The 25788-nt window shown below is 37.5% G+C and overlaps 2 protein-coding genes across 4 annotated transcripts; both read left to right on the forward strand.

The window, feature by feature from the left end:
- Positions 1-2152: 2152 nt before the first annotated feature.
- On the forward strand, positions 2153-19149 carry GTPBP10 (GTP binding protein 10). Of its 2 annotated transcripts, none has more exons than XM_063303599.1 (10): positions 2153-2278; positions 3683-3876; positions 3973-4064; positions 5347-5491; positions 5974-6047; positions 7592-7644; positions 16250-16357; positions 17274-17351; positions 18032-18155; positions 18802-19149. In XM_063303599.1, exons 1-10 carry the CDS (start codon positions 2243-2245, stop codon positions 19002-19004), a joined length of 1107 nt encoding a protein of 368 aa, XP_063159669.1. In that variant the 5' UTR covers positions 2153-2242; the 3' UTR covers positions 19005-19149. The 2 variants fall into 2 exon arrangements, with proteins under 2 accessions (XP_063159669.1, XP_063159670.1); XM_063303600.1 differs by lacking the exon at positions 2153-2278 and adding an exon at positions 2452-2702.
- Positions 19150-20872: 1723 nt separating this feature from the next.
- On the forward strand, positions 20873-25258 carry CLDN12 (claudin 12). 2 transcript variants are annotated; one of them, XM_063303602.1, is made up of 3 exons: positions 20873-20984; positions 23520-23577; positions 24308-25258. In XM_063303602.1, the coding sequence occupies exon 3, from the start codon at positions 24329-24331 to the stop codon at positions 25064-25066; it is 738 nt and encodes a 245-aa protein (XP_063159672.1). In that variant the 5' UTR covers positions 20873-20984; positions 23520-23577; positions 24308-24328; the 3' UTR covers positions 25067-25258. The 2 variants fall into 2 exon arrangements, with proteins under 2 accessions (XP_063159672.1, XP_063159671.1); XM_063303601.1 differs by lacking the exon at positions 20873-20984 and adding an exon at positions 21862-21939.
- The last annotated feature ends 530 nt before the right edge of the window (positions 25259-25788 follow it).

A 25788-nucleotide genomic window follows, 5' to 3' on the forward strand; every position in this document is an offset into this window, starting at 1 on the left:
CTCAGAACGAACATTATTTAAAGCAGGTTAGACAGATTTTGCAAGATAGTTCTTATGCTCTGACATGAAAAAAGGAACCATTAACAAGCAGACAAGAATGAATACCAACAGTGCAGTCCTATATCTGCCTGCTCTGAATTATATCCTGTTGTCCTTAACAGAGCCTATTCTTAATAGATGGATACAAGACTGCAGCTTTTCAACCTCCTTGAAGATAATTTTCATATGATGTTAGAAAAACAATAGATCACATTTTTCTGGCTTGTTCAAATAAATTACAATGGTGTAGGATGAAAGCCACCTCCTTATAGCTGATATTGTTCATGACTTTGATTCACAATGGTTTCTCTTGCAGGATTTGTTTGGTGACTGGGGTCTGCCTGCAGCAATAAAAAGGGGGATGTAATTGCATTTAAGGAGCCAATTTGGTGTGGTGGTTAAGACACCAGGCTAGAAACTGGGAGGCCGTGGGTTCTAGCCTTGCCTTAGCCACAAACCCAGCTGGGTGACCTTGGGCCAGTCACTCTCTCAGACCTAGGAAGCAGGCAATGGCAAGCCATTTCTGAAAACCCTTGCCAAGAAAACTGCAGGGACTTGTCCAGGCAGTTACCAGTTGCCAACATTGACTTGAAGGCAACAGCTCCCCTGCAAAAAAACTGCATTTAGGCTTCTCTTGGGAACATAAACATCCACATTGGAAGGGTCCGCAAAAGGCTCATAGGAAGCTACTTTAGAGCAAGGATCTAGAAAGGTAGGATAACAAGCTTGGTGTACAAGTAATTCTAGATCTTGGGTAGAATGATCCTATATGTCCACTCTTTTGAGATGGTAATGCTCATTTTTAAAATGAGGTGCACATAACATTTGGAAGCCTCTGCTTTTTCTATTCAGTGGGGCAAGGATGTCAACCACCAAGTCCTGCCCTGGTTGTAGCATTGTATGAGATTCTCTTTTCCAGAAATGAAGAGCCAGTTTTTAGACCATGCCTTCTGCTTTGCTGTATGGATTACCTCATTCGAAGGTAGTGTCAAGTGTAAGGGTTAGGCATGTGTTCTGGATTGCCAGCTATAGCGACTTCAATCAGTTTCTTTATGATAAAGTAAGAGGAAACTAAAATCTTGGTGGGTTTTAGCCTTCACATTTTAAGATGAGTTAAAATATGTAAGAGAATAACTTGAATAAGTCTTTGGAGAAATGAGAAGTAATGCCAGTGTGTAAGGGGTACAGTTCCCTTTAATTGTATTTGGTGAGTGATTTTGCAGAGGATTCCCAAATGGAAGAGGTTTGTTGGGAGGCAGCTGGTGCTTGAGTCTGTGATGGCTGGATGGACTGTTGTTTTGAGTGCTAAGAAAAAAGGACAGAGCAATGGAGAAGGATCACTAGAGAAAAGAAAGAGGCCTGGGTTCTTGCACAAAGATACCCTTGTCTTCAGGGATGTTTACTGCAAGTAAAAATATTGTTAGTACAATCAGAGAAACTCCTGGCTTTTATTCTCATTGGAAGTCCTACAGTTAACAATGGCATGTACATTTATTCTGTACAATTCGCCTAAGATCCTGTCGCCGCATGCAAGGCTGAAGCCTTATCCACCCATGTTGGCTTTGCTCAGACAATACACTAGGTTAAAACGTTTAATTTGCTTAATTTCGAGTAAAGGATGTCACAGGGGCACAGCAACTAACATATCTGTGATTTTTACTATTTAAGATGCTACGGAAGGGAGAGATTCATTCAGTCTTCCCGAGCGTGTTTTCCGGATCTGTGATTCAACAAACCATGGAGCATTAGCGAGAAACACGAACTCTCCCAACCAGTTTCTGGGAAAGGGCAAAGCTGCCGATTCGATGCACCAACGCATCCTGGGTCACCATCAGAGAGAGTCCCACTACACAGACCGGGGTGGGGCGTAGCTATGGAGAAAGCTGTAAGCCCAATGAATCGATCCGTTGGACTGACGTCGAAAGGGGGATGTGTTGTTTCGACCGCCGCAGTCTCAGAAACATCCTCGTCAAGCCAACGGTGCACAAAACGTCCATTGCTCCCTCTCTTAATCCCGGACACGTCCCACGAAAACGACCGAACTACCTGCCCGCCTCCCAGCTGCTCCCCTAACTCTTCCTCCCTGACTCCCGAAGCGGGGCGGGCGGTGGTCTGACGTCATCATTCGGCGTCCTCCTCGGCTGGGCGTTCGAGCCCTCGAGGAAGCTGCGGGCACGCTTCCTTAGGCTTACTGGCGAGTAGCATGGTGTGGGTCAACCGCGCCCTCTTAGTCAGGCAGGTTGGTGCGACCGTAAGGTGATCCTCTTTCCCTATAGCTCGTTTCCCTAGGAGAAAGAGGAGTGTTGCCCTTGGATGCCCAGGGCCGGTCCAGAGCACTGAGCGTTTTCCCAACGACGTGGTCTGTACGTGCTGCCCTTCGGCTCCTATCGTTTAGCCGTTCCCCTCGCTGGCTGGGAATTTTGGATCTGGAGGGAAAAGCAGGTTGGGAAAGGCAGCTGGTTCGGTGGAGCTGCTTCTCTTAGGCCAGTGTTTCTTAAAGTGTGGTCCTAGGATCCCTGAGGGTCCCCCAAGATCCTTTCAAGGGTGCGCGAAATCGAAATTATTTGCCAGTCTGTGTTGAAAAACTACCATATTAAAATCCCATCAAACAATTGTGAGAAGCAGTAGCGGCAGTGAATGCGTCAATTTTAATTTTTAATATGGTAAATATCGATCTATATAACCCATGCAAACAAGCTCTTTCGGGGTCCTCCATAATTTTTAAAAGTGGGAAAGGATCCTGAGAGAAAAAAGTTTAAGAAACACTGTCTTAGGGTATGTTCCTACAATGCTCTGAGGCACAAACTGGCCTCAGCGCACAATATTTTTTGCCTAGTGCTCAGTATGAATTTAGCCCGTATGCTTAGTTTATGGTTCAGTGTGTTGGACGAACCTAGAAAATTGGTAGTTTTCTTAAATTGCTCAAATTCCTCATGATGAGTGTGTTGGACCAACCAGGCTTATTTTAGCAATGAAGAGTTAAGATAAAGAATTATTGAGTTTTCGTCTGTTAAATTATAAAAATAGGAAATGTATACTCATTTATAAGTATGCTTATTGTTGGGATATAAGTCTTAGTAGTTTCTGGCAGGACTTTTATCTTGACTGATGTTTATAAAAAAGCATCAGGAAACAGTTACTGAAGAGGAAGTTTGCTGTATATGACTTATTATGGTATCGCTTTCTGTTGAACTAGAGTCTCCTTCATTCATCTGATTAAATGGATTCTGATCCAAGAAAGTTTATGCTCTCTGCTGGCCTTTAAGCTGCTAATTTTATTTATTTTCTGTGGGGAAGAATAAAGCACTGTTTTTAAAGGTAACACTTCATTATTTTGGTGAAGCCAAAATATGGTTGGATTCATAAATTTTATTAACACATGATTTCTTTGGCCATAGTTTATCAAATAAAGTATTACTGGTTGGGTTCATGCTAAACCACATTGTACAAACCACATCATATGTATTCATGCAACACCAAACAAATATTATGGCTTGATGTGATAATGTGAAGAGCTTCATTTAAGGTGAAGGAAGTCATGCCGATAGACCATCTCTGTCTTGGCACATCTCTTACTTTTCATAATGTGTTGCAATTTTCTACTCTGTCTGAGGTATCCATGTTTCATGTATTACTTTTCCAGTATGGCAGATTTATGGATGACCTAAGGATCTATGTAAAAGGTGGAACTGGCGGAATGGGCCATGCTCGTTTAGGTGGGGTTGGAGGAAAAGGTGGCGATGTCTGGTTGGTAGCAAATGAAAAAATGACCTTGAAGAAAATGAAAGATAAATATCCAAAGAAGCGGTTTGTGGCACAAGCAGGAGTCAACAGTAGGTGAGTTCTTTTCATCGATTGAGAATGCATGTGGTCCTCTTATTCCTGTCCTAGAAAACAGTCGTGTGATGTTTGTTTGTTTTTTGGTCTCCCAAGTATTGCTGCACTGAAAGGAAATAAAGGAGAAGACTGTGAAGTAAATGTGCCTCCAGGAATATCTGTTATTACAGATGATGGGAAACAGCTTGGTAAGGATCTTCATTACTTTACTTTTATTACCTTATTGAACTTAATAGCAGCTTGGGTATCTAGTGTGATTTGTCTTCATGCTGAATTATTTTTTTTTAACACTGCAAGGTAAAGTTATGTCTCCCCACCTTCCAAGAATATCTTGCAGAGTAGAGTCCTTGGTGCTTTCTGAGCTTGGTTGTCTTCTTGCAGATGTTTCATTGCCCAACTAGGGGACATCTTCAATGCTTGGCACTGAAGATGTCACCCAGTCAGGCAATGAATATCTGCAAGAAAACAACCAAGCTCAGAGAGTACCAAGGACTCCACAGTTTAACCCTGAGCTACAGATATTCTCTTCGATATCTTGAAGACTTAATCTCAGTTATATGTTTTTTCTGCAGTAATAACTAATGGCTTAGTCTACCTTCCAGTGACCTAATGCAACATCATAAACATAATACTTGACTGACATTGCAGAGATCTCATGTATATACAATTTAGGAGCAGTAAATAATTGCTAATTTTCAGAAGCTATTTAATTTCTTATTTATTTAAAGCATTCTTATCCTGCTTTTCAGCAAAATCAGCACGGAGACAGCTTTCAAATACAGTTAATTGAGCAAATGTTGATGCTTACAATCTAAAGGTTATGAAATATAATTTAAAAATATGGAGAGAATGGAAGGGAAATAAAATAAGCTCAGGCATTGTTGTTCTTAAAATTACAGTTCTTATAACAGCCTCTTGGACGATCTGTTCAGGAAATATATGGGAATGGTCGTAACTAAGAGTTGCATGAGGTCAAAGCCAGCTGGTAGCAGAGGAATAGAATAGCCTTGTCACTCTAGTATGTATTTGTTAATTTATTTCTGACCTTATTTGGAAGTTATATTTTATATTCTGTTCAATGAAATGTAACAATTGAGATACTGTCATTTTGAGTCTGACTCCTGATCACTGCAACACAACCATGTAGTCTAGCCTAGCCTTCACCCCAGTATTCCCTGGTAATCTCAGTTTGTTCAGATTTAATGTGAATATTTTCATAGGCCTTTGAAATGTACATACTTTCATAGAACCTTTTTGTACTATAAATTTGCTATTCAGCGTGTTCACCAACTCTGATGGGAAAATCTATATTTTATAGTAGGATTGATAAAATTATTTTCCATGTTGTTGAATTTAAAAAATCCTTGCCTAAACAATATAGTAAGTTGTTTTAAAAATGTCTTTTAATATGACTTACTGTGCTAATGGTGCAAAAAAATTTTTTTCCTGTCCTTTAATGTTTATATTTAGGTGAACTTAACAAAGTAGGAGAAAGATTGTTGGTAGCACAAGGAGGTATTGGTGGATGTCCAGTAACAAATTTCTTCCCCACCAAAGGTCAAGTTCACACAATACATCTTGATCTAAAACTTATTGCAGATGTTGGCCTAATTGGGTAAGTTATTGATCTTGAAAATTACATTCTAGAATCTCAGTAATTGAAGTCATTTCCATTGTACTACAAATTTTGATACCACTTCTAGCTTTATTCAAACTCTTTCACCTGTTCATTTACCTCCAGATGCCGGAATCTTTCTGCTCACTTCCTGTTTCTGTGTACTTAAAATCCTTTCAGGATTTGCACAAAACCACAGCTTTCAACCCTTTCCCTGTTGTTCTGAAATTAGTTTTTAAAGTTGTAGATTTGGAATGTAGAAGGGAAGTCATGGAAATATATTTGGTTTGCTTACTGAACTATTGAAACTTTTTTCTTTCCCCCATCATCATAATACCTAAGACATTTCCTCTCATTATTAGACAATATTTACTTTAGCTAAAAAAAATCCTTTATTTGCAATTCAATGATTTTGTTCTATTGTATGTAAAAGTTCTACTGTAATATTAAAATGGTAATTCTCTTAATTCCCACTCTTCTAGATTTCCAAATGCAGGAAAGTCCTCTTTGTTAACTAAGATCTCTCATGCCAAACCTCAAATTGCAGATTATGCTTGTAAGTAATCTTACATATAATTGCACAGGTCTTGCTGTTCCCTTATAAAAAGTTTTACAAATGCATTTGCTGTAACTAAAATTCAACAGTTTCAGATTCAGATGTAGCGTCATTGTGATTCTCTGCTACCTTTGCAGAAAATAGAAAACAAAACTGTAGCAAAGGTCATCCTGGACAAAACTAGCCTGATGTCTCCAGAAATTTCTCTATTATTACATATTTATCTATTTATTTAAATTATATATAATCACGCCTATCCCTGACAGCTCACAGCAAGTATCAGTTGAAAACATTACTTTTTCAGAAAGAAAAAAAAACCAAAATAACAGTGGGAATAAAAATATTTTAAAAAGCGGCAAGAAAGATTATAGCACCAAATGCCCTCCTCATTATGAACCTCATGATGGAGATTGTTAATGAGGAGGTGAAATGGTCTTCCTTGAGACAGGAGGAGCTTAGGGGCAGCAACCCTGTTTCCCAAATTCATAGTTTCAGTAGAAAAGCATTAAATATCCTGATATTAAACCAAAAGGCATCGAAGGTGAACACCAGTTCTTGGAACTGTGTTTGTTAATGAGACCCCCCACAACCACTGCATGGGCGTAGAAAGCATCAATGAATTCATGTCACCACCAAGCAAAGCTAAAGGTGACTTTCCTGGTACAGAGCTCTGTGGTGCAGCGGGAGAGACTATATGCAGTGGGGAGTAGCGTATACCTTAATCACAAATTCAAGGGCACTCTGCCAATAGACAGATGAATTCTCTGGCAGACGAAACAAAGCTGCCAGTGTAACCCTTGCCATGTGGTTAAGGGCGTGGGAAGAAACATGCTACTTTGGGGTTCACATGCTATATAGAATGGTAATGTTGCTTGGTGTGTTTGTGCTTATGTGCTTGTTTAACGTGGTGTGCAATTCTAAGAAACAAGTTTTTTTTTTTAATATCACCGCTCAATTTAAAATCATGGCTTGTTGATTGGCAAATCTTGTCTTGTTTTAAACATGAACTGTCATCTGGAATTCTGTTTTCTGTTTGTGCTCTGCCCATCTTTCCTTGGTACTTGGAGAAAAAGGTGAGAAAGCAAACCAGGAATTGGTGAAACAGGTCAAGCTTACCTTATCTGCAAAGTTGTTCTGAATGTTCAACAGACTTTAGTCAAAACAAGTCCTGATTTAGCATTAAGTACAAGTAGAGCTGAAGGTACACATCATGCCAACTCATAATGGGGACAGTATGTTTTTGACTTAGAGTGATGCTGAACCCATACATACAGCTTTGCATTTTGTGGGAACAAGCCAATATGGGTTGTTCAGCAGATAAAAACTGCATGGCTGTATGTTATTTGTGAAAAAGGCTTTGTTTGCAGAATATAAACGTTATTGCTGCCAGGTCAGAATTCAGGAGGTTCTCGGGATAAAGTTTTGTTCATTGCCATCCTTTAGTTGTTTGCTGAGTAAAAACACACTGAACAGATGAATTCAGTCTAGGGGTAAATTTCTAAAGTCCTTTATACAACAGTTGACTTATCTCCCATTTTCCACAGTCACAACACTATCTCCTGAACTTGGAACTGTGATGTATCCTGATCACAAGCAGGTTAGTTTCCCAAAATAGTTATTATATAAAATATATGGCGGAAATCCCTTTTTGGCTATGTTAGGACATCTCACTTGCTTATAACTGAAAGACTGCTGCCAAGGTATCTGTGAGAGCACTGCATATTTCACATGCCAGCTCCAATTCCCTAATTAAGGCATGAAGAAAGCTTTGAAGTGTGGCCATGTTAATCTCTTTTTTTATTAATCTCAGATCTGCAAGACACAACATTCAGGTCTCATTGCCTAAATAGCCCAAAGCAAAATTCCTATCCCAAAACTATTGTTTTGAAAAAAAAAAGTTAACGTTACTGGTATTTCACTGGAGAATCTGTTTTTCTAGCTTATTAATTTCCTATTTTTCACAGCAGGATCAGCAAATTACCAACAGGGTAACATCTAAATAAAGAAATTAAGTGTCTATTCTGATATTTCTAATTTAACTGTAGGTTAATTCTTGTATCTCTGACTTTATGACTAAAAATGCCCCTTTTGTGCTCCAAACAGATACAGTCTGCATGCTCAGTAAATATTCATGAACATAGGATGTATCTGGATGCGTTACGCTAAAGGCCGGTCCAGTCCAACATTCAGTTCTCTTAGTGATTAATGCATATAGGAATTCCCCAAGGAGGACATAATTGCAATCAGATTATTCTTCTCATGTTCTTCAGCAAGGAGTAGCAGGGGTGGTAGAAAGTTGGACTAGATAGGCCTTTGATATAAAGCTTGGATAGTTTTGGTAGTATATAGTCATGATCAGTAGCCATATGTGCTTATCCATTGTGATAAACTCTTTCAGGATAAGTGTTGTTAAAGTGCAGAAAATGAGTAAGGAATAATATGCAAAAATATTAAAGATATGAAATAAGAAAGGAAGTAAAAGTAAATACAGTTTATCCCAACACCTTTCATTCTATTCTCACCTCTCTCTTTATGAATGTCTCATCAACTCCATCCAACCACAACTCCTTGGCTTTTCCCTTTCTCTTGACCCATTCAATCTTCACATACTTGTTTTGTGAATCAATCTTCTCTCTATATGATCAGACTATCTCAGCCTACTTGTTTTGTACTGGTCATTCACTTTTGTGTTCACATTTATTCAGCAATCAGTTATTCTGGGCCTTATCTCTATCACACGTACTTAAGTATTATTATTATTATTATTATATTTATATACTGCCTTTATTTTTTGTACAATTCAAGGCAGCATACATACTCCCACCTCCTATTTTCCTCACAAAAACAATCCTGTGAAGTGGGTTGGGCTGAGAGAGAGTGACTGACCCAAAGTCACCCAGTCAGCTTTCATGGCTAAAGGACTAGAACTCACAGTCTCCTCCTTTCTAGTCCAGCACCTTAACTGTTGTACCAAACTGGCTCTCAGTAGTACTCCATTTATGGCATTCAACTTTTATATTTTTCCTGACATACCCAACTCCCCCATTTTTGTCATAATTTTAAAAATCTCATTTTATGTAGTAATCCACAGTCTCTTTCACTTCATTCCATGAAGAGTTTTTTTAAAAAATATTTCCCATTAACATGACTCCACATTCTTCTATGACACTCTGTAACATAATTCTTTTCACTCTGTTCCCAGCAGCTTCTGCATTTACTATCCAATTATTATCATCAATCTCTTGGGAGATTGATCTTCCAATCCTTTTCATATTTTCGCTTCCTGAACTCCTCCTTCCTCCACTCTAGTTTTTTTTCCACTTCTTTCCTTTCATGTCGATTTCTTCACAAGGTAAACTACCAAAAAACTGGTTTGTCCAACTTTCAGAATCCTTCAATATCCTTATACCCTTCACTATTCTCTCAGTCTTTCATCATAAATAATCAAATGCATTCTGCTTTTCAATTCATACTTTTTTCTTTTATGCATGAATAAATTTATCTTTAAACCACATATCTGACACAGACATTTTTCTAAGTTGATACCAAACCATAACCATTCTTATTTGCGTCTCCAGGTGGCCCAATCACTTTTTCTGTACCTTGTCTTGTTCTCACCCATCCAGCTAACATTCTTTTACCCTGCATCACATTCACTCAGTATTTGCAGTTTTCCCCCAAACTTATGTGGGGTTCTGCAGGTACCACCATTCTCTGTAATATGTATCTGTCAGCTGTCTATAAATTCCTGCTTTCATACATGCTCACAGCACTTGAAGTCAGTGTTGACTCCAGGAAACTGCCCAGGCAAGTACCTGCAGTTTTCCTGGCAAGATTTCAGAAGTGGTTTGCCATTGCCTGCTTCCTAGGGCTGAGAGAAAGGGACTGGCCCAAGATCACTCATCTGAGAGCCAGTTTGGTATAGTGGTTAAGGCACCAGACTTAAGAAACCAAGAGACCGTGAGTTCTAGTCCTGCCTTAGGCACAAAGCCACAGCACTCCAGATGATACCAATTTATTTTTTTAATCTACACTTTAGTCCTTTCTTTCATAATTAAACCTATACCTTCAGTTCCTTGCATAAGATCAGATTACTTTCATTCAGGTTGAGTATATCCTTCACAAACCTACAACAGGACCTCTTCCCTTCTGAAAGTGAAGCAACTATTTTGCTTTGTATTGTTCTATTTCACAGCTCCTCTTAGCCTTTTCCACAGATCCTTCTCCTGCAGCATGTGTGAATATTTTTCCAGGCTGGGCAGCTTCTAGCCTAAAGCCTCCTCAGCACACCATGAAGGTCTTTCATGCTTTGGCGCAATTTGAATCCTCAAGAGTACATTGAAGGAACCCATCATAGAAGCATTTAAGCCAGTGCTGGGGAGGAAAGAGAGGAACCTTCTTCCACAGTCCCAGCCCAAGGTAGTTTGAGATGATGCAGGTTGCTTATTTAGGCAAATTGTGCTGTGTCTTTGTTTTGACAGAGAGAATCACTGCATATCCACAGTGCAAATATTTTGATGGAAATAAATCTAAGTAATTTTGCACAGGCCTAGTTTATCGATATGGACAAGGGATACAGCTTTCTAAGGACCGTCTCTAAACGTCATGCTTAATTTGAAGGAGAAATAGCCATCTGATGTTCTGATTGCACTGAGTGTGGTATATTTTCAAGGATTTTTTTTGATAGGGTGGTACCCCCAAAGCCTGAAGTTAAAAGGAAGGGATGAAACTTTCTCAGGTACCAGGCATATACTAGGTTTATTATATACTTTTCATCTCAAGTAATGGAGATATCTTTGACCTTAACGTATGTCACAGAGTAACATTTCGTGTTTTAAAGCTGAGAGTGCTTTAAATGAGCCTCCCTGAGAATTCTTTACTTTTCTACCTTCCTGTAAATTACAAAACTAAGGCCTGGTAATCCATTTGTGAATTATCTATCTTTGTTTGGGATAATTATATTTCCAAATATGAAATCTATGGTACTACATTTTGATCTAATGTTGACAATCATATTCTTTCACAAAGCTTTTAGACGTGGGATTCTACTCAACCTTCTTTTTACTTTGATGTGCAAAAATCTATAGATAGTACAGGAGAGTAGCCTTGGAAATACCACTCTAAGATGAAAGGCTTGCATCAAGAGGTATCTAATAATATTAACTCTGCAGTAAAGTTTACAAATGTGAAATGAGGGACAGTGTTTTTTCCTCCTTCCGTAACCCGGATCTAGAGGCCTTGATAGATGATGCTTTAATCTTTCTCCAAATGGATTGTATGAATCAATTGTTGTAATGTTACAGCGGATAATCAAGTTTGCCTTTAAAAATTATTATATTTTGTAGCAAGCATTAAATCAGAATTGATGGACACATCTGTATTTATTCCATCAAAGCACAATATTGTCAGTTACTCTGCAAGCTTCAAGTTCTGTGGCTTGGAAATTACTTGGTAATGACTTAATTCTTCAGACTCCTGAGAATCCTTATGACTCGTGTGAAGAGTCCAAGACAACTTAAAATAATAGTATCTTCTGGGTGTTTTAGACTACATCTCATATAATCCCTTACCATGTTAAATGGGATTGTGAGATAAAACAGGTGGTAGCCTACTCCTGTCTTAGAAGAGTAAACGTTTAGGAACAATTCTTGGTACCATTAATAAGCCCCAAAATGAGTGTGCCATGATGCAGATCTTATGGCTCAAGTTGATGATCCTCCTCAGCACAGCTTGGAAAACCTTGAGTGAGCTGTATGTGCTTGTGCTCCCCCTTCCCCTGTTACACATTTCTTCCCTCGGTTCCCTTTTTCTATTCACTATAATTTTCTGTGTCATATAAATAGGCAAACCAAAGTTAAATCTTGCCTTATCAGATAAAAACTTGCTTTGAAGTGGGACTACATACATAGTTTGCCAATTCAAACATCATAACAATGATTTGAAAAGTCATATTTTAGGTCAGCATCTTGTTTTTTGTTTATTTACTTTAAGTCCTGCCAATGACCCAGATTCTCTCAATTTCTTCATCAGAAGCTCCACAGTATCCAGAGGGACCTGTAGTATCAAAACTAAATCATCAGCAAAAGCCCTCAGTTTGAAGACCTATTTTTAAATCTTTAATCCCTTTATTTGTTCGTCTCTTCTAATATCTCTAGTAAAAACTTCCAACACCAAAATAAAGAGCAAAGACAACAAAGGGCATCCATGTCTTGTCCGTTTTTGTATATGACATGATTCAGTTAACTCATCATTCACAGTGATGCTTACCTTTTGGGCTGTATAAATTAATTCCCTGAATAAAATACTCTCCAAAGTCCATATTTTCCAGGACTTTAAACATTAAACTCCAGTTCAAATTATCGAAAGCCTTCTTGGGTCTAGGAAGATAAGAACTGCTTGACATTCATTATGATATTGTAAATATTCTATAACGTCCAAAACAATTCTTACATTATCTTTTAGCTGTCTTTTGGGTAAGAACCCACATTGATAGTGATGAATAAATTCCTGTAGAATTTTATTCGTTCTTTCAGCCAGTATTGAAGCAAATATTTTATAGTCATTGTTCAGCAATGAAATTGGTCTGTAATTCTTAATTAAAGAAGGGTCTTGTCCTTCCTTTGGTAAAAGTGCAATGTTAGCTTCTTTCCATGAATCTGGCATTGCGGAACCTAACAAAATAGAGTTCATCAGTCTTTTAAAAGGTTGAAGAATCTGATCTTCAAAACATCTATAATATAATGCAGGTAAACCATCGGGACCTGGTCCTTTTCCCAATTTACTTCTTTTTATAGCTTCTACTAGTTCAAAAGTAGTTATAGGATTGTTCAATATTGTTTTCTGTGATTGTGAAAGTTTTGGTAAATCTTGTTTGTTCAAATATTCATCTAATCTTATCCAAGGAGACTTCTTGTTTTTTGTACAAAAAACTGTTACAGGTTAGGAAAAAAACTGTAAAATGCTTTCTTAATCTTCTCATTGTCCAATAATTCCACATTTCCTTCTTGAATCTTTAATATAATTTTCTTCTCTCTTTCTTTCGTCAATTTATATGCTAGCCATCTTCCTAGTTTATTAGCAAATTCAAAATGTCTCTGTTTAGCATATTTCAACTTTATTTGTATTGCTTTCACAGTCAACATTGACACTTGCTGGTGTAGTACCTTAAGTTGGTACACAATATTTTGTCAGTTTTTCCTGTAACTCAGGTTCTTTAAGCTTAATCTGATCCAAAGCCTTTTGAAACTTTTGTTGAAGTTTCTTATTAAGACAATGGTTATGATAGATGATATGCCCCCTCATAACCGCTTTACTAGTATCCAAAACAGTTTTTAAATCTATTTCATTATCAAAATTAATATTAAAAATCATTTAATTTCTTCTTACAATACTCCACAAGCTTTTCTTTTTGCAAAATTGATTTGTTCAGTCTCCATCTATATGCCCTTAATGTTTTCTTTATTGTCATACTTACAGGATTATGATCAGAAAAAGTCTTTGGTAAAATATCCACTTTAGAAACTTTATTCGCCAAGTCCCTTGAAATCATATTGATTCTTGAAAAATGTTTGTCTTTCAGAATAAGAGGTATAGTTCCATGCTTGACAAGGAAATCTTTGACTTTAGGGATTGAAGTTAGTCTAAACCTTTGTTGGTAAGTAAAACTTACCCCTTCCAATTTTTCCCAACGAAAAGGATTCCCATTCTTTTTCAGATCATCAGTTAAGAAAGTATATTACTTTCTCTTTCTTAAAATTCTCACAGGAATTTCTTTCAGTACAATAATATCCACTTTGTCAATATTAAGTTTAGAATCAAAGTGACCTTGTAGGACCAGTTCTCTTGTTTTCCTCCTAGCAAACTGGACCAGAACATCTCTCAGCTTGTTATTTATAGTTGCATACCTCGAATTAATGTGAACAACTTTTTCTCTTACTTCCATCATTTTGTCATCCTCCCATTCAATTAAAGCTGCCAGAGCTTGTGAAATCTTATCTTTAAGACTCTCCTCCTTGGCGTCAGGGATCCCCCTGAGCCTTAAACAAAATTCTTTATCCCTTAATTCAAGCAATGCAATTCTGTCAAGCTTTCTCACTTTCACTTTCCAGTACGTCAACTCTAGTAATTACTTGTTTCACATCTCCTTCCGTTTTCTCTAATTTCTGCTCCAATCTTTTTTCAAAGTCAGTAAATCTTATATCCACCTTTTTGTCAAGAACCTCAAAAGATTGGGCAATAGGCTGTGTACATTTAGCTGTGAACTCCTCGAACATGCTCTTTAGTCCCTCAAATTCACCAGAGGCACGCCTTTGTACTCTTCTAGTGGCCATGATTTCTATTTCCCCCCACCTTTTCATTTTATACATATATATATATATATATATATATATATATATATATATATATATATAATCTCTCTCTCTCTCTCTCTCTATATATATATATAAAGAGATTTAAGACAATGCTTTAAAATTTAATACTTTGGCTCCCTCTAGTGACTAACAATGGTATTTATAATAAAAGATGATTCCAGCAATAGAAAGTAATTGTTGAAGGGGGAGGGGGAGTTTCCAATTACAAAGTATCCAGTTACAAAGCCACAAGTTGAGATTTAAAGTCTTTCTTTGTCAGTGTTTAAAGAAAGTAGCCAATCCCAGCTTGAAAAAACAACAGCAGCAAATACTTCCCCACAGTGACTAAAAAAAGACCTGTCCCAAATCCAACAAAATCTTTTACTTAAAAATTTTTAAAAATAGAAAATACTCACGTTTATTCTTTTAAAAAAGAATTTTAGTAAAGCACTTCAACTTTCAGCTTCCTTGCTCAAACTTAAGTCCTTTAAAGCAGTTAAATCATACAAAAAAGAAGTACTGAAAATAATGAAAGATCAACCAAGAGAATCAATATTTCTGTACTGAGAAAGCCTCTTTAAATTCAATACTTTGAAAGCAAAAAGGTGATTTTAGAAGTGGGGTGGTTGGAGTTAATGTCCGTTTTTCGGCTTCAACGCGGCTTGGAAGAGATGGGAGTCCCGCCTCTCAGCTGCTCACTTACTGTTCGGTCACTGGAACACCGTTTCGCAATCCTCTGGCAAGGAGCAGCTCTCAAGAGGGCACAGAGAATAATGTCTTGAATTCTCCTTTCCCAGAGAATGTTTCTGGGGCTCTAAGGTCCTGCCTGAGCTGCCAGACAAACGCCGCATTGTCGGTCCTAGTCCTGGGGTTCAGTAGGACTGGTCATTCCACCATTTTCTTCCACCGGAAGCCCAGTTAAAGCAGATTTTTCTTGAGTATGCTCTTTTTGCTATTTTTTAACAAAGAGAAAAAAAATGATTCTACAGGTAGTGAAGGAACTTATTTATAATGTTCTTATAAGGTAATATTTTTAACTTCCAATTACTTCCAAGGGTTCCAATTACTTACAGACATCCCAAAAGAGGTTGCCATTCTCAAGGACAGGTTATGAAAGATGTAGTAGTAACTGCCAACTTGGACAGTTTCATGGGAGTTTCATGGAAAATATGGCTATTGATAATGATGAATTGATGCCTATAAATTATCTCCAGTATTTCTCTTAATATTGGTTGCTGAATACCAAAATGGGAGGCTGTTTTGTGCACATGCCCTGCTCGAGGACTTCCATAGTCATCTGGCTGGACACTGTGGGAACAGAATACTAGGCTAGATAGGATTCAGGAGGGCTCTTTTTTCCTCTTATTATATGACTTACTACAGCTCCCATCTGGCATGTCACTAACTCAACTGCATTTTTAGAGGGCATCACCTTATGGCTGGGTTGCTTCCACTGAGGGAGCAGGGCTCAGATGGTTTGCATAAATATCTTTGGCTTGATATAAACAGAAGTGCACAACCTTTAAGAGATTATTCAGTCATAAACAGCAATTTAAATGTATGGGATAAACATAGAAAATGAATTATTCCAGACTTACCACCCTTTGCTTCAATATTAAATACTTATTTTCACAAAGGTGAATATAGGGGAAAAAATGACCATAGGTAATATATGTATATTCATTCATTTATCCATATGAATATCTTGTTTTTAGCTTCTTCTCATTATTTTGGGGTGCAGAATTAGCACATGGAAACCACTTGCTTCCTAATGATTTTGATATCCACTTGAGTGAATTCATCAGACCTAAACCTTATTGTCATTTAAAAAAAATGTTTTTCCCCCTTTAGATAACAGTTGCTGATCTTCCAGGATTGATAGAAGGTGCTCATGCAAATAAAGGAAGAGGTCATAAGTTTTTGAAGCATGTGGAAAGGACTAAACAACTTATCTTTGTTGTAAGAATTTTTGCCAGCATTAGCATGTTTCATTTAATTTAGGCTGATTAGTCAACATAAGTACCTGTTTTTCCCGTATATACTGGCATATAAGCCCATCTGCGGATTAGCAGACCTTCAAATTTTAAACAAAATACCGTGAAAAATGCAGATTGGCTTATCTGCAGGTGGCGCATTTTTCATGGTATTTTGGTTAAAAATTTGAGGGTCAGCTTATCTCTGATGGGCTTATATGGAAGTATATGTGGTAGTTCACACCATGTTAAAGTAAGAACTATTGTTTTTTAAACCATAATTAATTGAGTTTATGCAACATGCTTACCCAAAACCAAGTTTCCCATATTTTGGCAAAGCATAATATCTGAACTGCAGACTGGAAGCAGTTCCCAAGATGAAATGTTGAAATGTTTTCATGAACATATAGCACTGAGTGCACGTTTACAAGTATGAATTCTTTAAGATTTGTGGTAATTCACTTTTGAAATTAAAGCTTGGAATCTCCTAGGTTGTCTCTCCTAACCTAAATGCTGCTGAGCAACCAGTGTAGGCCAGAATGTGTGGCAATTTGAACAGCAAGGAATAATTGATAGTGAATTTTGTGGGTAACTTAGTGGGAGGGGGGCACTTGTGGTACAATTTCCATTAGATCTAGAGTAAGACAAAAGCCAATTATGTAAAGAAGTTTCTATAGAATAGATTTATGCAGATATAATAGAACACAGAAAATTATATAAATTATTTGATGGTTTTAGTAATTTAGAAATTGTTTAGAAATGTTAAAGTGAGTGCTATTTTCTGAAATCATTGCTTTGTATATAAATATATAACCACCTCATTAGCTTTCTTGCACTTCCGCTCATTGCTTAGTGAAGAATAATCATGTGAGAGAAAATATTTGTTATTTTTTAAAATTCAGATTGATGCGTCTGGGTTCCAACTTTCTTCTCAAACGCCATTCAGGACAGCATTTGAAACTGTAATGTTACTAGCAAAGGTAATATTACTGCCCCTTTTATGTTCTAACATAAAATATTTATTTGTATAACCAATCTCTTAAAATTAGTCTCAGTTGTATCATATGTCTGGGAATTTCTCCTTGGTATTCCTAGGAAGTTGATAGTAAAGATGTTGGGCTAATTGTCCCTGGAATGGTCTGTTTACCTCAAACCGCCCAGAGTCCCTCTCTTCGGTGGAGATGGGCAGTGGCGAAATTTGATAAAAAAATAAATAAATAAGCAATTTAGCACGTCTTATTTTGTTATTGGTAAGAATAGTGCTGTCTATTGACAGTGGGTTTCAAATTTGGCACCTAAGACAGAGATTGGCAACAGTTGTGCAGTCAGGCTTCAAAAGTATGTACCAAAGTATTCTTTTAAATGAACAAAATCTCACAAGACACTTTGGCTTTTTTTTTAAATGTTTTTTTAATGTTTTTGATGTTTTTTTTAATTTTTTGGTGTATTATTTGGGAGTGCCTTTCACTGCCATTCCCTGATGTACGAATCTAAGGTTTTGTAATCACTGAGTTAACTAGAATGTGAATATATAGCTATATAACTGCCTTAACATTATACTATACTGTATTTATATTTTGTACTGTTAAGTAATACTGAATTACTTGGTAGCCAAATACTTTCAAAATAAGTATTTTACATATGCAAATTATATTTGAAGGAGCTGGAACTGTATAAAGAAGAACTTCAAACTAAATCTGCATTGCTTGCTGTGAATAAAATGGATTTGCCTAATGCAAAAGAAAAATTGAACAAGTTAATGGAACAACTGCAGAAACCTCAAAGTAAGATTCACAATTCCTTTTAAGATAAAGGATAGTTGTATCTTTTGGGTATAAAGTATCAACAAGTAATTCATAACTGTGGGAAGAATTAATTGCTCTTACAAACCAAAAATTCATAGCAGGATTTAATAATAATAATTGCAGTCCAAGAAGGTAAATGCCAAAAACATTTTCATCTGCATACTAATGAGCTGATGGGGCCATTGCTACCTGGTGGAGATGTGCATTTAATTATGTTTCCATGATTTCATGTTCATCATGTTTTCTGTTCGGTCGCCCAACAAATTATAGTATTTTAACTCCCATATTCTTGTCTAAGTTCGAATTATCCTATTGTACCGTCAACAAATGTATTTAAACAATCCTGCCACTAGCCTTCTTTTTATTCTTTTTGTCTTATAGTTGAAACATATTAAATATGTTTACTGCTCAGAATCCCTCTTGGGGGGGAGATGGGCAGTAGCAAAAATTTGAAAAATAAAGAAAGAAAGAATAAAATGACCTTCCTCCCTCAAAGTAGGAACTATTAAAGTATATTGAGAAGTATCACTGATCATTTTACCTTTACATCTTTCTTCCTCTGTTAGGACATTTTGTAGTGACATTGTTCAATTTAATTATCTATAACATATTTGTTTACTTTCAGATTATTTACACTTGCTTCCGCAAAAGATGATTCCTGAAGTCACTGTCAAATTTAAGGAGATCATTCCCATATCTGCACATACTGGTGAAGGAATTGAACAGCTTATTATGTGTTTAAGAAAAGTAATAGATCAGGAAGCTGAAGAAAAGATTGAAAATTATCAAAGGGAACAACTCCATGCATTGCACCTCTCAGAAATATAGCACCATTTAAGCCAATATACCAGTTTTGGTAGGACTCTGCTTGGAACTGAATTTATGCAAATTTATGATCTGTTCTCTTTTTAAGCATAAATGTGTGTATTTTGTTCTTGTAAAATAGTAAAAACATATGCAGATTTTAAAGTTACGCATCTCATGTAATTTGTAGAATCCTTTTTAAAACATGTAAATATGTAATTTTGTATGTTGAATCGGGGTCAATTTTCCTTACAAAAGAGTTCAAGAAGACTACAGTAATTATTTATTTTGAAGGAGCACATCAGTTTATACTACAGATACCTAATGCTACATGGGATTTCCTGAAAGATTTTGGAGAGGAATTTTTAAATTACTAATAGCTATTTAGTGACAATTGTAAAAAGTCCTGTACTGGAACATCTTTCAGCATGTTTGAGCTTATCATATTGTGCACAGCTAGCCAATTATGATTTATTCAGCCAAACATAGCTTAGTATGACATGGAGATTCAGCCAAAAAATGCCATTTAGTAGTTCACACGTGTAACTACTTTTGCACTGCATACCTAGCAAAGAATATTACAGATAAAATCTAGTATTACCATGATATGAAAATATTTGGGGCTCAGAATACAGTGTTGGATCCATGAGGGAATCCTAACTACCTGGGAGGAAGGCAGACTGTAGTCTTCTTCTATGGGTGGAACCCCTTCATGGGTCCCTGTAGAAAGCTGCTCCATGCTGCTCCAGGACCAATAGAAACAAGTTTTCTAGATGACTCAAGGCTGTGAATCAGACAATTGGCAGCCCCAATTGTACTTCCCTATTAGTACTATTGGAAGTGGGGAGTGGGAGTGGGAGTGGGTGGGTGGGAGACCAGATTGGAGAAGCAAGAGACTATCTGGCTGACTTAACGCATCCTGCTAAGCTATAGTTTATTCTAACAATGGTTGGTTAAGCCATAATGGCCTCACATATCTCATCGTGCCATAACCTATGGCTCATAGACACAATGGCTGGTTCCAACAAGACATCTAACCAGTAGAACTTATTTCTGAGTAAACTTTTAAATGCACTGAATGCAGGGATGGGCAAAATGAGGCCCCGGGACACATGGACCTTGATTCCTTTTTGGCAGCCCTTGGTGTCCCTCTGATGTAGTTCCTGAAAATCAAAGGTGCCCCTTGCACCATATTCAGATTTGTGTGAGATGGTCCTTCCCACTTGACCCTCCTATAAAATGTTAGGTGGCCTTTCCCCAGCAATAATCTAAGTTTTGGCTCGGTGTCCTCCCCCTTTTTAAACAGGAGAAACTTGCTGCATTCCTATTCCGAATCAGATATTGCTTTAAAGCTTGGCTATTGTTCGTCCAGATCAGAGTTGTGGGATCTGACAGCTCAGGATCAATAATGAGTCCACCGATGGATTCCAGGAATTAAGCTGTCTTTTTTCCTAACGAAATGTTAATTAAAAACGCCCCTTCAAAACGAAATTCTTAAACCGCTGCAAAGACTCTAAAATAAAGGAATGCTGCAATTTCTTTAGTTGATTTTTTAAAATTCAGTTCAGAAGTCAGACTTCCATTTTTATCCTTTTAGGACAAAAATCCATACGCAGTAAGAATTCACAATGCCCTGCAAATGGCTTGTTAAAATAAAAAATAAATAAAAAACTACGGGAAAATAACCCTAACAACTAAAAGTCTCAAAAGCGACGGTTCGCTTCACCCAAGCGACTTCCTTTTTGCAACTCGCCCGGAGCCGCTCCGCGAAGGACAACCTCAATTATAGTCGGGAAGGTGTAGCCTCCAAAAGTAGTACCTACTGAAAGAGGATCTTGGGAATTGTAGTCTTTAGAAGTACGAGGAAACTAAGAGAACTGTAGAGAGAGACTACAGTCCCAGGAAGCTTTGGGCAGACCTGGAAAAGGCAGCCACTTCCTGAAAAACTGAGAGACCGAAGATGGATTCGGGTTTGTAATTATGTGCATCGTGCATGGGAAGCAGGTAAGGAGGGGGGAGATTGCTCCATCATCATCATCAGATGCCAGATTTCATTATAATTAGGTTTCTTTCCTGCCGGTCTAGACCAATAGGGCTATGCCATATTTATATGCGTGTATTGTCCATTTCTATCCATGAAACTCGATTGTACAAGGATTGTTAAGATTATCTGTTACCCTCAGTGCGGCTCTGAGGGTAACAGATAATCTGTTTATTCAAGAGTAAGCCTCGCTGAGAGTCATGGGCTTATCTACCAGTCCGAAATGAGGTACCTGTGATCTTGGAGATGTTGCTGAAGCACAGGCTCCAGCATTTCCAATCAGCATGGCCAATGATGAGGGAGGAGAACGGGAACTGTAGTTCAGCGACATGTGGAGTGGATCCTGTTGCCCACCTAGTGGAGCCTACACCTGTAGTCCAAATATGCTAATATTTGGAATGGAACACTTTTAAAAAAAAGGTTTCTTTAAAATTAGGGGCCATCCTATGAAAAAGTTTGGTGGGATAGATCAAAACAAGTACTTCTCCTACAATAGTGCTTTGTAAGATTTGGTACCACAAGTTGTGATGGGATCTGATTTAGATGGACTTAAATTGAAATTGGATAACTTCATGAAGGGAAGCGCCCCTAACTTTAAATAGTATTTACAAGTTTTCTGGTTGGCTGCTGTGAGATAAAGCTGTTGGATCAAGTAGGCTGATACAACTCTAATTATATTGTCTGTTAATTGTATGTTTCAAATAGGTATTTATATGTTGTCCTGAATCATTGTTTAACTCATCTGCTGTAGCTTCATTTTTAGTCATCAACAGTAATGCAAGCAAAATACAGTGTTTTGTATTGATTTCAGATTGTTTAGGTTGATTTAGAATGTTTCAGTTCAATAACTTACAATTTATTTCTCGTTTTTCTTGATTACACTAACTGGAACTGAAGCAGGTTAGATATAGGGTACAGGTAAGCATCTTACCATATTGAAACATGTTTTTCAGGCTTTGTTAATTCATCAAATATAGAACTGATATGGTGGGGGCTTAATGAAGTATGCATGGTCTGTGTCATGTTTATTTTGGTTCCATACTCTGATTCAGTATATTGATTATGTTGAAAACATATTACTGCATATTCTTGTGTCTTCAAATGAATTTTGAATACTTATCATGAAGTAGGACTTTTGGGTCTTTTTCTGGCAGGCAACCAGTTTAAGGACAATCCTGGTATATACATGCCAGCTATAGGAAAGCTTAATGAACACAATTCTTATCATGTTAAAGATTTGTGTTTCTTGTGTTAAAAAGAGTGGCAACCACATTTTTCTATATTTGGAGGGTAGGTATTTAATGGCATTATGTACTGCCCTTGCATACTTGGGATTGGATCCTCTGCATGGTGAGTGATAGGTAGGCTGTGCCCTGCACATATTTGGACATATCTCTGCAATATAGTTATGTGTATACACAGTATTCTTGCAACTGGAAACTAGGAAAAGGCATGCCTCAACTCAGATATTTGAGGGATTTGCTGCCTGCAGATGATGCAAACTCGTTTTTGAATGTGCCCTCAACATAAACATTGAGGAGCAAGGGTAGAAAAATACGTAGTTCACATAAAATGTTGTCCCTGAGAAAATAATTAATACTGCCTTGGAGGAATGTAAGGAAGGATGAGTTGATGGTATTTTCATATAGATTTAGCATCTACAATATAAGATATTTTTCCTGCATGTACAGATGAGTTCAAAATATTCTATTTTCTTTATGCAAAAGCTGGTGTTGGCCCAGTTGACTATATAGCAGGAGTTGGTGGCTGTCAGTTTCATCCAATCTAGCACTTGCAGGATAAATTGAAGAACTCAGCTTCTTAGCTGCAGTTCCCATTCTGTACCACTGATGTATCAAAATGGGAGTGAAACACTTGAGAGGGAAGTGTCTTGAAGCTCTCTAATCAAAATTCTATGTCACACAGTGACTGACCAGCTTATCTTGAATGCTGGAGATGACAGTGACAGCTCTCCTTCAATGAAATATTTAAGTTAGCTCCAGTGTAAGTACACAAGTCCAGTTTAACTATGCCACTGTCTAGAACAAAGACTGTAAATGTATCTATTAAAAATAGTAAAGTGAGAGGCATTTCAGAAAGAATCAAGTTTACTGAGGCCAACAGATAGATTCCTGTTTCGTAGGTTCTTCTTTTCAGTAATGTCTGAAGTTAGCTTTTTTGCTCTGGTATGGGTATTTTTTACAATAGAAGTGAAGTATTTTACTGTTTCTATGGTTAAGTAGATTTTCTGCACTCACACAGAACAAGGATTCCAAGGTGAGTTTGGGTATCATGCTAAGCTTCTATGTTTCTGTATGTTTAACAGTCATGCTAATGGCAGCAGCAACATAGGAGCAAATGGACTAAGAATGCTTATGTTCAGCTTATTAATGATAAATTGAAATTCACCACGATCCTGTTTTATAAATCTATGCAAACATGGCCAGTGACTCAAAACATAGCTATTTATGTTTGCTCTAAAATCTCTTACTTTCTAGATACATTGGTCTACTTATATGAGTTCTTCTATTAATCTGAATTTAATTACACCTCTAGGTAAGTTTCCTTTCTCAGTCCTGTAGAAAAATGCTTATCTTGACTTACATTTAAACAGGTATATAACATGGCTAAGTTTGGACCAATGCAAATAGGCAAATTAGCTTTAATTAAAAAGCCTGGTAGCAAATTCTATACCTGCTTGTACTATAACTAAAATAACAAATAGAAAAGTTTAATAATTGGGTCTCTGTGTTTCTACATTTTTTAGAATTTTTTACTGTAAATATAGCTTTCTGTACTAAAATTGCATGCCAATCCCTCTGCAGTTAAATGTGTGGCTGAATGTAGGACCAAGAAGTTAAAACCTTTATATAAGATGCTCATTTTCTAGACAGTCAGTTTAGTTCAATTGGGCTTATTTCTAGGTAAGTAAAGAAGGGACTGCAGCTTTAAGAAACTGTTTCAAATAGCTGTATTGATTATTTGCATTAAATACTACTTTTTCTGTCCAAACTCACTGTATTACTACTAGTTGATGCACTAGTAATATTGAATCATTTACAGGCAGTTACTCAGCAGTAGTTTTGAGATTCCGCACAAAGTTGTCAAATTGGCAGGGGGCAATTGATCTAATGGTCAATATATGTATCTGTGACTCAAACATGAATTCCTTAGAGAATTTGTCATTCATTTCAAGGACAGCAGTATCCACTGTTCTCCTTGGTTTTTCCTCACACTGAATTGATGTCCATGTGGTTAACTTGATGCCCTTTTCTGCCTTCCCCAGGAACCCTTTTCACTGGCGGGAATGGGTTGCCGGGATGTTCATGCTGCGACGGTCCTAGCCTTCCTCTCTGGAACAGCTGCCTTGTCAGGACTCATTGCTGCCGCGCTGCTTCCAAACTGGAGACAGATGCGACTCTACACCTTTAACAGAAATGAAAAGAATGTGACCGTTTACACCGGGCTGTGGATTAAGTGTGTTCGCTCTGATGGGAGCAAAGACTGTGTCATTTATGACACTGAGTGGTACACAGCAGTTGATCAGCTGGATTTGCGTGTCCTCCAGTTGGCTCTTCCCATTAGCATGTTGACCACAGTCTTGGCCCTCTTCCTCTGTTTAATTGGCATGTGTAACACGGCCTTTGTATCCACCGTGCCCAACATCAAGCAGGTCAGATGTCTCATCCACAGTGCAGGCTGCCATCTTGTGGCAGGCCTCTTTTTTCTTCTTGCGTGTGTCATTTGCCTGATACCGTCAGTCTGGGTCATCTTTCATAATCGAGAGCTGAACCAAAAATATGAGCCTGTTTTCACCTTTGACATTTCTGTATACATTGCTATTGCCAGTGCAGGTGGCTTATTATTTACATCCATTCTCTTATGCCTCTGGTACTGTGCATGCAAGACACTCCCTTCCCCTTTCTGGCAGCCTCTGTACTCGCATGCCCCTAGCGTGCACAGCTATGCTTCCCACCCGTATTCTGCACGGTCACGGCACTCAGCCATTGAGATTGACATCCCTGTGGTTACACGTACTTCTTAATGGGTTGAGAAAGCCAAACACTCCTTTGCATATTCTACCTTTATTCCAGCGCTTGCAAGTCAAGTGCTTTCCAACAGCTTAGCAACTTCTACAACTATAGCAAGGGTGTGTAGTTTGGTGACTTTTATTTTCATTACCTAGATCAGAGTTTCTCAATCTTGGCAGCTTAAAGATGTGTGGACTTCAACTCCCAGAATTCTCCACCCAGCATTGCTGGCTGGGGAATTCTGGGAGTTGAAGTCCACGCATCTTCAAGTTGCCAAGGTTGAGAAACACTGACCTAGATTGATAAGAAACAGGAACGAGCAGGTTGAAATACCAGTCTTAGAAGCGACTTCAAATGTTTGAGGGCCTCTGAAACCAGCAGTCTTTGTAAGTTTATAAGTAACTTAAACTTTAGTATCCTTTTACTTGTACAGATCTCAAGTTTCTTCCCTAAAATATACTACTGAAAAATACTATCTGCTGGTGTTTGTAATACAGCGTATGAAACATTTAACTTTTAAGTAGTTCTTACCAGTCTAGTATTTCCTCTAATTTGAAACATCTGTATTTTAACTCTTCTTCACTGATAGTCATTTCTTATTTTTCCAAATGATAAATTTATATTGTCTGAAGCTGTATAGTAATAGTCTGACATTCAGTATGCAAAGTAATCATTAATGTACACCTTCAGTCTGGTGCCTATTCTTGTGTTTCATTATGCACGTACACAAGATATT

The sequence above is a fragment of the Candoia aspera genome, chromosome 4 (assembly GCF_035149785.1).
Source record: "Candoia aspera isolate rCanAsp1 chromosome 4, rCanAsp1.hap2, whole genome shotgun sequence".
In the NCBI taxonomy this organism is placed as follows: domain Eukaryota; kingdom Metazoa; phylum Chordata; class Lepidosauria; order Squamata; family Boidae; genus Candoia; species Candoia aspera.